This window comes from Bombus fervidus, chromosome 2, assembly GCF_041682495.2.
Source record: "Bombus fervidus isolate BK054 chromosome 2, iyBomFerv1, whole genome shotgun sequence".
Taxonomy (NCBI): domain Eukaryota; kingdom Metazoa; phylum Arthropoda; class Insecta; order Hymenoptera; family Apidae; genus Bombus; species Bombus fervidus.
In genome coordinates this window covers 11938604-11953265 of record NC_091518.1, presented here as the reverse complement: position 1 = coordinate 11953265, position 14662 = coordinate 11938604, and the positions used below count along the sequence as shown (strand labels likewise).

General features: G+C 38.3%; 1 protein-coding gene across 5 annotated transcripts in view; it reads left to right on the top strand.

The window, feature by feature from the left end:
• Ddr (discoidin domain-containing receptor 2) overlaps window positions 1-14662 on the top strand; it is a 224286-nt gene that overhangs the window by 150865 nt on the left and 58759 nt on the right. For all 5 annotated transcript variants that reach the window (XM_072021834.1, XM_072021835.1, XM_072021832.1 and 2 more), the window contains one exon: window positions 11813-11960. In XM_072021834.1, coding sequence (XP_071877935.1) covers window positions 11813-11960 — 148 coding nt within the window. The remainder of the gene's footprint in view (window positions 1-11812; window positions 11961-14662) is intronic.

Sequence of the window (14662 nt, the reverse complement as noted above, 5' to 3'; positions counted from 1 at the left end):
TCTGTTGTAACTTCTCGCATCTTTTCAAATTTCCAATGCCACAGACACGGCCAATATATCGATGACACGTTTGATAACGGCTTGAAACATTTCTCTTTGCTATTTGTATTCTAATTTAGTCAAACATCTCATCCTTCTTTCTATTATTATCTGGCATTTCAGTTTATACTTTTAAAAATGTTAATTTGTATTTTTTGACTTGAACCTGTTAATCGAATTACTGAATTAAAATTCGAATTAAAGTTTTCCTTTTGAATTGTTCAACCCGCGTAAAAATGTTTCGATGTCGATGAACCTGGTTTCTGAAATCAATTACAAATATCCCAATCTCTTTCAGCAGTGTTTAAAAATTAACAAAGCTTCAGGACAATGTAGAAATATTTTTTTCATGGATCATGAAATGAGATAAATAGCCGGGTAAAATGAATTAGAATGCCTTTTAGAATTTATTAAAGCGACAGAGCGATGGCAAAACACGCGTTTGGCGTGTGGAGATGACGAGTCCTCGAGACTTCTGTTTGACTTGGCGACCGCGCGCCGCTTAAGTCCACAGATACCGACGGTAATTTCCATCGAAATTTCAATCTCGTTTATCCGCAAAGTAACTTCCACGAGCCCCGTCCGTCGCAGTGATCCCTCACCCTTCCGTCGCGCTGTTTCACCCCTCAAGCGACCGTCGCGAGAGACTGGCAGCACGTATCGAATTTTAATCAATCACCGATAGGGACAGCCAATTCCAAAGCCAATTAACATATTCATTCTGCGAGTCTGCTCGCTCTTTTTCCACTGATTTCAGTGAAATTCAAATTGCAATATGGTGAGCACCATTACTGGCCGAGCCGTGCAGTCATTACGCGGCAGTCATTACCGAGCGCGTTCGTTCGCAATAATATTGCACGGGTCTATAGTATAAAAAAGAGAGAAAAAAGAGGAAAATAGGGGCGAAGGGAAACAAAGAAAGTGAGATGGAAAAGATACAGAGGAAAGAGAAAATCAAAGAAACAAGGCCTCTATTATCAAGCCTGTCGATTGCGTTCGCTTGATAAAATGAATTTTTATAGTATCGCCTTATTAAAATGGTTCTCGATTCGATGTAATTAAAACAAACTAAAGCAAAGCTTATAGAACTCTTTCGATTTCTCAGTAGCCTAATATTTACAGTTCTACGTCTTTTGTAATTATAAATTGAATCTCCTTCTGTATTGCTTACAGAAATATTGGAGAGCTAGAGAATATCGAGGTAAAAGCTTTATGACGACGAAAGTATAAAAACCATCGCACTTTTATTACGTAATATATACGTTTACCTAACGTTGTCTGCTGATGGCAAAAATAATTGTCAGCAAAGAGCACTAACCCGCGAGTATAAGCAAATGAAAATTCAGTAGAATCGTGTGACACAGGAGATACTGCACTTGCGCTAGTGATTTTAAAGTCCGTTTATGGTCATACGTTGGTTAAATAGGTTATTCGATAAGGTTGTCATTTCTACTCGTCAAATTTGCGGCGCATTTAGGAAATCAACCGAGCTTTTACGAAGATCCGGAAGGAAATCCCGTTTCATTTCGTCTAGGAATTAAGGAGAGCAATAAAGTTACACGCGACCGAGCCAACAGATATTTCACCTGTCTTTTTCGGATTCGCTCGTGCCCGTCCTCTTCCCAGGAAATTCAATACGCGACAAGGGGAAACTAGAAAATTTCTCTCTGGCTGCTCGAACATGCAAATGCACAGGGTGTTTCGTGAAAATTCCTGCCTGCTCCCGGGACGATGTCGCGACGGTTCTTGACCGAAAATACGCGTTCGTTCGTGACGTTAAAGGATTTTAAATCTTATCCGGCTGTCAACGCGAAGACAGCGACGTTATCGTAGTCTTAAAATGCAAACGCAAGACGAGTAAATTTATCTTTTTAACGTTAAGTATCTGACTTTCCAACGAGAAATTAATTTTTACTAAAGTAAGTGGAACTAACGTTATATCGACAAACCTCTTTTCATGTGAATAGCGATTTTCTTCGAACATTATGGTTCAAGTTAATTAAGATACTGGTATAAAAATTTCAGGATACATCATAAAGGTACTAATTATTGTTTCTACACTGTTTGTTTAATATCATTCAAGCTACATATCGTTTGAACTGTTCGTGTTTTCGCATTGTAGTGCGATTATTTCACATAAAGATCCGAATTGGCATAGGTCATGATTAAAGTTTCAAAGATTGCATTATAAATCCAAATCGCTAGAAACTCTGTTCGCAGTTTCATCATCGACAGTTTGCCGAATGGTTAATACACCGAATCGATTCGTCGAAAGTCGAAGTCGTTTAAATATTTCTCTCGTCTTGCGACTCGCCACAATATCAAATATTTATATCGCTGCCGTTATATTTTTCCGTTCACGCGTTCGCAATGGTAGAATTGAATAATTCGTATAGCGATCGGTAGGGAAATGTCCTAAGGAATATCCAACAGGGGCGAATATATCGTTCGGTAACGATACAAACACGCGGTGTTACGTGTATAATTTATCGCGCGCGTGGTGAGAGCTGTTGGAGGATGTGTGCGCATTTATACGGCATCAAACCGGGTATCGGTGGATTACGGATTACCGGCTCGAACGTGGACACCCTATTAGCAGATTACCGAGCGGCCCTGAAACAATTTTCTACGGCCACACTTCCCCTCTCTTTCTTTCTCTCTCTTTCTCTCTCTCTCTCCCTCCCTTTCTATCCCTTTCCCCTTCTGTTCCCCGGCTTTTTTCCGGCGACCAGATCTGCCTGGATTTTTTTTCTTTTTCCAATCTCTCCCTCGGTTCTCTTTCCTCTGTACGCGGCTTTATCAGAGCGCAGGCTCGATCGGTGAGTGCTTCCATCCAGACGAGAGCTCTCACCCCGAGGCGCGGAAAAAGATAGGGCTGAATTTTGTTCCTTTTTAGTCCTATCCCCCCCTTCTCCGTAGGTTCGTTTCGCACGATTTTCGGAATATTTCCAGCATCGACCAAATTCGTTTTATCGTAAACGAATGGTTACAACTGGTTGCTAGTGATTTTCAATTCATGCAACTGTCGATGGTAGTTTCCCAAAATCGACGCTGCTTTGTTCGCGTGACTCGAAAAATTTGATGTCTTTTAACTTCTCTTTTTTTTTTTTCTGTGCTGGGATTGATTGTTAAAATATCATCATTGAAGGTATTTGCGGGAAAGTGTACACCAGCGATGGTTCGCCAAGTCTGTTATGTTTGGTGGAAGAGAATAACAGATTCGAATATAGAATAATAGAATAATAGAAGAATCGTAATAGTCGACTGTAGTACAATTAAATTTGAGCACAATTAAAAACATTTGATGTTATATTTCATATTTGTACGATTGTTGTTTTAAGTTAGATAGTTGTTGTAGGTAGCCTGTCCAAATTAAAAAGAGATTTCTATGAAAAATATTCGATACACGAGCATCTGCACTGACACTGAAAGAGTATTTTAATCGTTGAAACGAAAAATTCAACATCGACGGACTGAATGAATTGACAAGCGCATGAATTTTATAAATAACAGCTTATAGAATCGATCCAATAGATTTTTAATTCACCATTTAATAATATCATTTATTCATTATCTTGGAAATGTCGACCCAGACAATGTTCAAGATCTAGAGAATTAAGATCGAACAAAGAATTTAAAGTATCTCAAAGGGGCTGATACAATTTTTACTTTTTGTTAGCCCGCGATGTCTGTTGGTAGAAGAAAGATGGAGAAGGATGTATATTAAGAAAAAGGGCTCGAGTTCGTTGAGAGAAGACAAATTCGAATTATACGGGTTTTTCGTTAGCTTAACGGGGGAAAGATTTCAGCCGCAAGCGGATTAGAGACAAGCTTCTCACCGGTAACCTCGGGATCGAGATCTCGCTAACGATAATACGCCGTTCCGGAATATTTTCCTCTTACATTGAGCAACAGTCTAACGACCGTGCTCGTTAATGAACATTAACCGAAAAGAGGAAGAGGAAGATGCTTCCTTCGAATGAAATTAAAGGAGAGAACGAACTGGCTCGTTCCTTTTTCGTAGGTGTCGAGAGATGCCATTTGGCTAGTTAAACGTTGCTGCTGTTTCTATATACCGGTTATTCAGTTTTCCATTTAAGCAGATAGAAATGGGAATTGTCAAATTAACGAGGTTTTCATCGCTGGAAATTGGGTTGGGAACAAGCTTAAAACGTATATTAACGTGCACAGATGCGTTATTAGATCGAAAGATCGCTATTATTACTGTTACATTTTCAAAGTTATCACAGAGGAACGTTTCCTTATTGTTAATTCTTTGCCTCTTGGCGTTAATTCTTTGCTCCGCTAAATGAATACCGAAACAAGGAATATACCTAGGTCGATCAAGTTTCACCTTCATCTGCAACGTATAGCTGATACATCATAAAATCTATATGAGTTTTTATAATATAACTAAAACACGTATCTCAATGGCTGTAGGATCCCAATATAGAGTCAGATATTGAGCAGATAAAATCAGAAACCAATATTACATTAAGGAATCTCATTTCTTAAGTACAATGTATGTATCTGCAATAATTTGCAAGTATCCAGACTTAACAACTTACGGGCGGTACAATCATGCTATGCATAATGCTTATTTCTTTCTACATATTTTTCCTTTTCAAAGTGCAAGGTATTTAAATATCATGTTTATACTTTATATTAAACACTCGATTCGCGTTAACGTCAAAAACTCGCTCGCCGTAAAACAGAGGTCTCATGAATCCGTATTTTTCGAATTTCCTACCTTTGTCTCGTTTTACGAAGTACAACTACGAATTTTGTAAATGTCCCTTTATGAAGCTCCGAAACGACGTCGAAAAACGGTTCCCCAGTCCCCGTAATTCAAACTCTGCGCGCTATTAATTTCATGGAGCGGAGAAAACGTTCGCGTTATTGCTTTTCCGAGGCGGCTGCGTCGTCTGACAGTCAAAGGTCCCCGCGACTGACTCAAACGATATTAAGGGAACACAACCCGCGATATTTCGTTCACGTTGGATCGAGCACGTTGAAATTAAACAGTTCTTCATTAGTGGGGTCCAAAGTAGCCCCAAAATCGGCCGCAAACAGATTAGAAGCGTGGTCTTTTCCGGCACATTGATCCTAGAAAGCAATTGACTACACGGCCCCATGAGAAACGAAACGGAAATGGGACGCGCCGCGTAAGCTCGTTCCGGTTTTTCAGCTCTGTAAGACGAGGCATGGATATCACCTGCTCGGGTTACCTGGCATCGACCTCCTAACCTCGTCGAGATAATGAAACCGGGCAGAAGACGTTGCACCCGTGGCTTTAATTCCATCAGTACACCACCTTCCCGGAGCAATTCCAATTTGTTCCCCTCCAACGGCTTAAACACCATGCGCGATGGAACGTTTCGAGCTGCTTAAAAAAAAAAGTTCACCCTAGATTTATGGTGCCGTGATGGATAATAAATTGGCTTCTTGCCTAGAAGAGTGATACTATCTAGAAAAGTAAATTTTTCAGGATATCGATGGAAAATAGAAAGTTGGAGGCAGAACGTTATTAATTACTCAAGTATTTAACGACGATGAAATGTTTGTTCTTTTATAATTGAAGTGTTTGTAATTATAAGAAAACAGCTTTAATGTCCGAACTAGATTTATTAGAAGAGAAAGGAAGATGCATAGGTTTCATATTGAATGTACAAAAGATTAGTGCTAAGAATATTAATGGATTATGAATTTAAAATACGTTTTAAAAAGTGATTTGATCGATGCGATTGATTGTGAGTTAGTTTTTATTGATTTATGCAAATTACGGGAAAAGGTCTTTGTGAATTGTGACATTCTTTTTTTGTTAAATTGTATAATTATAACACATTCATTTTAGTAAATGGATTTCTTCGCAGATCAGTTTTACTGATATTTTAGAATTGATGACTTTCTACGCATGTCACTACTCGATTAAGTTTATTGGAAAGAAGTTAGTTGAACGTAACTGTATCGTAAATGCAAGCAATTTATTAGGAAGGAAGGATTTTCTTACCGAAGGGGATAAAAGTTGAGTTACTGTAAATAAGGAAATAGCAGATTGTTTATAGTGTGTCTTACCTACGAACACGTAGCTAATAAAATTGTAAACGTATCGTCGAAACTTTTCTGATCCTGTTTCTTATGTTACGACCTGATAGAAAACGCGTGTGTTCTATCGATCGAGGAACCTTCTTAACAACTTCCTGAAAAAATATTTTCAGATAATAACAAATATATGCGATTTTATGATAAGAAGAAAACATTTTTATTAGGAGAGCAGAACTTGCTAACTTTAGAACTGCTATGGTAGGTTCACACGCTAATTGTCACGAGGGATCTACTTGACACTCGTAAGTTGAAAGTAGATTCTAAGCTTTTCAGTCCAAAGTCTCATGCTTATTATCTAAGATTTAGCAAGATTAGTCATCTGTGACTTTCAGTTAGGGATTTCACTAGTTTCAACTTTAAAACATTAAATACAAGTTTTTGGAGAGACTGATTATTACGAATCCGATCTTAAGAATACCAAGTGCAATGTCTAACTTTGTGAACTCAAACTCGTACTAATTTCAACTCACCAGTACCATCGATGAATATTACTTATCTGTGGTTGCGAATACCAGCTGTTACAAGACTTTGGTTGCCTTTATCACTGTGAATGGTCTGATGGTTCTAAGCTCGTATGAATACTATTTGCTACGTGTCTTGAGTTACGGACACTATCTTCTACAAATGAAAGTCTACGCAAATCCTTTATAGGTCCTCCAAACTTCCAGGCAACTAGTTCTTCTTTCAATTGCGAATATTAATTTTTACTAAAGTCCAGATTTGATTCTAGCAATTAAGTCATAAACGCATTATCTCCGAACTGCAACCATATACACACTTTCGCCATGATTCCTTTCATCGTGCCTACGTGCAAATTTATCAAGTGTAATATCTAAAGCTCACGCTGTCTAATCTGAAACACTAGTGCGACACCTTGGATCGCGACGACGCACATAATCGCACTGCACAAACACATAAATAACTGGTATAATATACAGGGAATCTCTGGTACAATTGCCATCCTATTGCAACGGCGAGAGCGATCCATCTGAGTCGCCGGATATATGGGCTCCCTTCAGAATGATTCTCCCTCCTTCGAGCACGGATATCAATTTTATGTGTCGGTAGGACGATATCGGCCTCGCTCGCTTCCACCCCATCCTGCCGCTTGTTTATGGCTGTATTAATTATTCCTATCGCGTATTCGCCGAGCTACGCTCGCTTCTATTCCCACACGTTGCTGCAGTTGCAGTTGTAATGCATCCGCGGTCGCTCGTTTCGAGCTAGCCGATATAACCACTCGCTCTCGTTCTCTCTCTCTCTCTCTCTCTCTCTCTCTCTCTACGCGCAACGGTTTAAGGTTTAAGGGGGCGCGTTCCATTTGCGTGCCGTTTACAACTCGCTGGCCCGCTTACAGCTGCCTGGCCTGTATAACCCTTTGCTGTATTAAGTCCGCGTCAGAACCGCTACGTTGCAACATACGCTGCCAATTCAATGGCCGATTGATTCACAAATAGTAGTGCAGCGATCCTCTGATCTTAATACAGCCAGGATGCCAATTAGCAATCAAAAACTAAACTTTGTTTAAAGAGGTAAAAAAATTGAGATTTTTACTTGAATTTTGTCTGAATTTTTTCTTAACGTAGGAATGAGCTTGTGAATTTTAACAATTGCTTTGGCTAGTAGTAAGCTACTTTATTTCGTTACTTCTTGTATAAAATAGCCAGTGCTAGCTTGCACATAAAGTAGTCTCTCAGCAATATGTTAATTAGTAAGCAAAAATTATTACGTAACTATTACCGAATTGCCATGTTTTATTTAAAGGTTTCTTTTCTTGGAAGTGAGATTGAAAGTTTAAATTGTTTCATTAGCAGGAAGGTAAAACGGAGATTGAAAATTACGTTCTCTTTCCTCTGTGATTTTCTTCGAGAATCGTACATAACCGATCTTGGAATCGTTAGAATCTATTTTCAAACGAGAGTCGTCGTTATTAGATCCCCGTGACCCTGAGTTCGCCAGTATCGGCTTCCATGACCCGAGAGGCTCGATATTGGATCCCGTGACCTCGTGTCGTGGACCTCCTGTCTGGCGAGCCTGCAGTTATCGACATCGTGTTTCACTTCCTTAAATGTCTTAAATATTTATTCCTCAGCCTACTTACAATTTTCCTTAAAATGCCATTAGAATTCTAATTAAAAGAACTAATTAATCCTCTAAACACATTGAAATTCAAATCTTTATTCAATTAGACACAAGGTTTTCGCAACAAGCAGCAGGATTTACCCGCTGATGTTTAACATAAATTAAGTGATTTTCATTGTGTTTATGCTCCAACTACGTCGTTATAAATCTGTTATTTATTTTTTATACTACACGTTACCAAATATTAAAAATAATAAAATTTGCGAAATTTTTTCGCAGTTGGAAAATTACATTCCATGTTATTTCCCGAATGTATTATTTCAATTTTAATCATTCGTGTATACTGTACGGACCAACAAGAAGCTTATTTCAGTGTTTCTAGAATTGTCTGATATTTTCAAACAATCTTTTTCTATCGCAACATTCAGCCAGTAGCTTTGTCATTCAATGGTCAGACACGATACGCGCTGCTATACGGATGAAAAGGCGCAAAAATGCTGTCGCCTATTTCTAGGTCCGTCTTTCTACAGAAGAGTCGCGACGTCGGATTTCATGGAAACGGCACGATCCATTTAATATATCAGCCAAGACGCCGGCAACATACGACGCTCGGGAATCGTTCGATCCGTGTGAAAAATCTTGGCGAAAATCGGCTTTCGACAGACAGCGTATCATTCCGTGTAACTCACGAGCAACTTTCACGATACCGCCGTTATTGATACACGGAAAAGAAGTTTCGAGCAGCACGAATTTTTCGAAAGCTGCATCGTTTGAAATATTCATCGTGCGAGCATGTAGAGTACTGTTGTCGATAAAACAAGTGGAATAAAGGTGAAATCTAGTCGTGCGTCAGAGGGTTTGCACAATTCTGACTACATGATTTGAAACATGGTCCTAAAACATGCTTCTATACTTTCAACATTTATATATTTTAATACTATGGAACTGTTTGTAGGTGAAATCAGCGTATTATCGACATTCAAACAACTTCTCTTATTAGAATTTATAAAATAATTTGTTCGTGCGTAATAAGAAATTCACGTTCTCTGTCTTTTATTTAATTTTATCTTCCTATGTGTTCAGTATTTTTAGTCTTTGTTTTTTTTTACTGCTTTTGTTTTCATAATCCTCATCGTTTTCATAATAATGCAATTACATCTATTTCTTTGACAATTAGAATATGATATTTTCGGCTTCTCAAAAAGTAAGTACAATCCTTACTATCTAATATATTTGTATTGTTCAAAGCAAACAAACTGTCAGTGTCTTATTTCGAAAGGCAGATAATTAATCGAATTATTAAAACAACTCTGACATAATTTTATTTAGTAAAATAATACAAAAATATTGAATCATCCGAAATTATTCATAAAATGTGCAATCCTAAATCTACTGTATAATTTCTTGTAAAGAAGGAATTTTCTTTTTTTCTACTGTTAATTTTCTATGACAACTCTTCTATTATACTGCCCACTTCTTGTGTGCTCTATATATACATATAATAATGGCAGAACACCATCAACTTTTCCCTTCACAGTAGTATTATCCTCCCAATTTTGGCCCTACTCGATTCGTCAATACGTAAATGGATCTTAAATGAACCTATGCACGCATAATATCTGATTTCAGTTTCTTACAACAATATGAACACGGCCTGAATATTTGCAGAATATCATCCACCGCGATCTCGTTAAATCAACACCGTGGTGAATATGGTAGACGCGCGAGATCAAAGCAGCCGCGAATACAATTCACATATATCCTGTTACGTTCCTCTCCAAAATAATATACAATCATCCGAATCCACCTTGGTTTTCGCAACAGGAAACGTCAGACGGATCAGATTGCGGCCGCTCATATTTTTCGGATCGAATAACAGATCGGCCCCGTTAGAGATTCTAATCCGAACGGAAAGGCAAACGAAACCCGTGCGCACGTTTGCTCTTCGCACGCGATCGACCAAGTCGCGCATACATACATATACGTACGTACATATACGCAGTCGAGGGTAAAAATAAGTAGGCAGGTAGTGGAAGTAGGTATCGATGAAATTTCGTTAAATACAGCTTGCTTACACAAAAGTGTAAATATTACTTTCAATTACCTATCACATAATTTGTGTGTTATAAGGATATTTAATAAATAAAACTGAATTACCTATATAACACTAGAACCGGTTCAATTAAACTTCACTGATTCCTACTTCCACTACTTCTACATTTATTTCTGTATCCAATTGCATATGCGTACACGCAGATTTGCTTCGTTTAGTCAGTCGGATTCGTCGTTCGCGGTTTGATTCTCTGCCTCGACGTTCATATTTCAGGCTCGTATCGCGGTTATCCTTCGAGGTGTTACGTTCGGGTAGCTAGTTTCTCGAGAATCGATCGAACGTAGACAGAAAGAGATGGTTCAGACTGAATGGAAAGGCAAGAGAAACGAAGCAGCAATGTCCACCGCCTTCATCGAGATTTAACGTTGGCATTTACATTTAGGAGGACCTGTCGAAGTGTTGTTTGCTAATCGGATCCGGAAAATGGTGCTCGTGAAATTCGTTCTGAACGCTGTAAACACGTTCCAATGGTAGCTCGATGCTCCGTCCATCAGCGAGCTTAAGAAGACCACCGTCTACCATTCAAGTAGATCTCATCCTGTCTCTGAATCTGAATGTCCAGTCTCGTTGCTCGTTCTTTTCTCGTTTTTAGGCTGGAAGAACATTCCAGACATTGGCCGTCCCTCGTTCTCTTAGAGGTTTCGTTAAAAGTTTCCCGTTTTTTTGTTTTCGTACCACCGCTTCCTTTTATCCGCTCGTTTGCTTTCAATATTCACGGAATGGAGATCGTAGTCGCGAGACTAGTCTGGTTGGCTGAAACCGATGGTGATAAAGGTAAGAGAAGTTCTTGTAGGAAACGTCGATAGAGTGGCTGAATTTTTCTTTCCTCCCCGCGCGATTTGTTTGGCATGGTGTTCGGTGGATTGTTGAATGGTTTGAAATACGAGTGTAGCGCGGAGAGTGGCTTTGAAAGGAACAATGACTCGAACCTTTGTCGAACTTTTCTTGTCAATTTTTATTGCGTTAATATTCTGTGAGATGTTCTTGATGTTTTGAGAGGGCGAAAATCGACCGACGATATGATCGGTCGAATCTTTGTTATAGTAGAACGTAAAGTTCAATAAATATGTTACATACTTCCGTGGGATTTGAACAAAAATATCGACCAAATATAAAAATGTCTACTACTTCCGAGCAAATGTCATCTACTTGACACATACATGTTTGCCACAAAACATTACCAAACTTGCACCAGTAAGATTCGAATGCTTTCATTGCTTGCGGATAAATTTACTTATCAAATCCATGTTCTGTAACATTTATAACAACATCATAATGCTATTTAATCTTTTACTTAAAAATTCATTAAATCTCTAACACGCACATTTAACCTTGCTTCTTTAATCAAACATACTCTCTTTCTAAGAAATCTAGCATTAAGTTTAATTAAAAAATTAAGTGACGTACCTAAGAGATTCCAAAACATTTGGTGGTAGAGGACGTTGAACGATCTATTTTTATTTTGTGTTTCAGCTTCTAGCTGGTAACAATAATCCGTACTCGGAGAAGGAACAGGTCTTCGACCCTGCGATCGTTGCAACGAAAGTCCGTTTCATTCCTTATACCTCTCACATGCGGATGGTATGCATACGAGTGGAGCTTTATGGTTGTCCGTGGACCGGTGAGTACAATTTATTACTGTTACTTTCGCCTCCTATATCTCAGGATCTTGCTACTTATTTGTGACAAGGTATCCACCGCTAAATATTGAAAAGAACGATGCAGTGGTTCCTTCGGCTTCGAGTATTTTTATCATGCTGTCAGTACTTTCCGTTTTATCGGATCGAGGAGGGAACTTCTTACCGTTGGAAAAGCGTGCACGCGACCGGGACCGTATTTCCTGCGTTCTGTCAGCGTCGATTTTCCTGCCTCAAAAATCTAATGCCATTCTCTGGCCGTCGTTTGTCGCTTACTATAATTCCATTCCTTTTCTAGCACGGTGAACGCAATAAATAGTCGCTGAAAAACTTGCTTCGAATATAAAGTGGGTTACCACTTTAACTATAAAACTACTTTCAAAACCGATCCAGACAGAAATGAAATACGCTTAATCTTGTATTCCATTGAATTATTGTGAGCCCAAGCTCACAAGTAGATCGCGGGCATCTAGCTTTTGGTGGAAAGTTTGAGAGTACAAAAATGCAAGAATACATATAATATGGAGAAACATGTAATAGGTTGTGACGTATGAAATATCCGACTCTTCAGGATTCGTATCACTGAATTCTAAAATGGATGCTTCTAAAAGCATCTGCTTCTAAAAGGTATCTGCATAGAAAGCTGTTGAGAAATGAAAGTTGTATGTATATATATAAAAGACAAAATTCTTAACTTCAGTGTAACATACTACGATGCATTTAAAAGTGTAAAAATGTTTATTGAAGAATAGAAATTCTCAGCGTCATTCGTAACTCCATCGCTCATACATTTGCAATCTATTCTACAAATATATAAAATATGCAAACTACAGTACTCGGTGAAACATTTGAAAGATTCCATTTTTAGACTTTTCCTTCAGATTCCATTTTTTTAATTGTATTATTCCATAGGAATTCTAAATTTCCAGATAGTTTTCAATTTTACACCGTTCACTTATAAGTTTCTTCCGACTAATTCCTATTTCAAGTTTAGAAGATTGCATGAAACTAAATTTACCAGCTCGACCCAATAGCACAGGCATGTTGCGTTAATTTAACCCCAAACAGGTTCACAAAGTCTCATCTGGTGTAGGAACTTCCAGCTTCGATCGTTATTGCCATTCTAACAATAGATATCGTTACCTCGTATCGACGTTGTTCGTAGGTGGCGGACGTTTTAAGAAATATTTACATCGACGATGTTTGTTTCCCATTATTGAATTGGTATCGTTCTCGTAATATCAGAGGGATAGTATGCGCGGTTGAACGATGGGACAGCAGCCGCTTGAAAAGTCGCCCGAATTATCAAGTGTACGATATTTTTATTGGTACGTCGTTAGCGATGAAAAACAGCGCGACCGTAAACGACAACTTGCGTGTATTCAGTTTCGGTGTCGGGCCAGCTGTGCAATTACTGTAACAAGAACGAAAATATTTTTCATATGCTGGATGGTGATTCTAGTCGAAATTACTGCAATCGCGACTGCTACGAGCCTCGGTATTACTCTCTGCGTATACGTGCGTGTATTATATGTATACGCGTATATACAACATATATATTTTTTTGTGAGTTTTTTAACCCCTTCGTGCCCCCATCGCATGAAGCGAACAACACCATGATAAATATAGATACGGTATTTTTATTGCGCTCGAAATTTATCGTTCGTGCCGTTTTATCGGAAAAGAAAGCAATAGGAGGGGAAATCGGTGCCATTTTACCAACGTTCTACACCGCCGGAAGCTCTCTGTTCATTTTTCCCTATCGTTCGCGCAAACGGCTAATTTAATACTGTCAAGCTTTTAATCTCATCCTCTTCTCTCGAATGGATATTCGTCGTTGTTGCACGACGGACCATTAAGAATGCAATTGATTATTTTTCGAGCGGTAGCGTCGAAACTCGTACTACGTTCTTCCCTTATTGGCATCTGTCAGTTCTCGTCGCGTCGAAGACGGAAGCTTCCGAATAAAAATCATTTCTCTGTATGTCCTATCGCCGCGAACGTGCCACTCTATCAGATGTCAATCTCCGATGCGGTGATGAGAACGTGCACAGATTAAATTATGCGATTCTTGTGGATCTCTTAAATGAAGTCGTTTCAAGTAAATGGCTTAGAGAAACGGTTTTAAATTAAATACAGCTTCTAGATAGTGAAATATTTAGAAGCTCTAACCTGTCGAATGGTAAATTTTATATTTATATCGATGTCTATTCTTTTCAATTAGACGTGTACTGAAAACCATCGAAATCGCAGGACAATTTTATTTTGTGATTTATTGGATTAAAGTTCGTCCACTTGTAAAATACGACTCGTGTTTCGATAAGCTATCTGTAAGTCTATATTTGTATTAATCTTGATAAGTTGAAGGCATATTGACAGAATTCTACAATCTTATTTCTTTATCGATATTATCCGACATTAATTTGATTAAAAGTATTCCTGAAGACAATTATGAAAACAAATAATCTGGTATCAGTCACTTGGACGAATTTTAAAAGTGGATCGAGCCACTTAGAAGCCAAATTGACTAATTTATAACGTTATTAAATTCACGCTATAGTGATACATAACTAGTATCTAATGTCTCAAAAGAGGAAGCCTTATTGTCATAGGTTTATTTATCACACATAGATACCACAGATGCTTGTAAGTTCCGAAGAACGTTTAAAAATTGTACTAATTATAA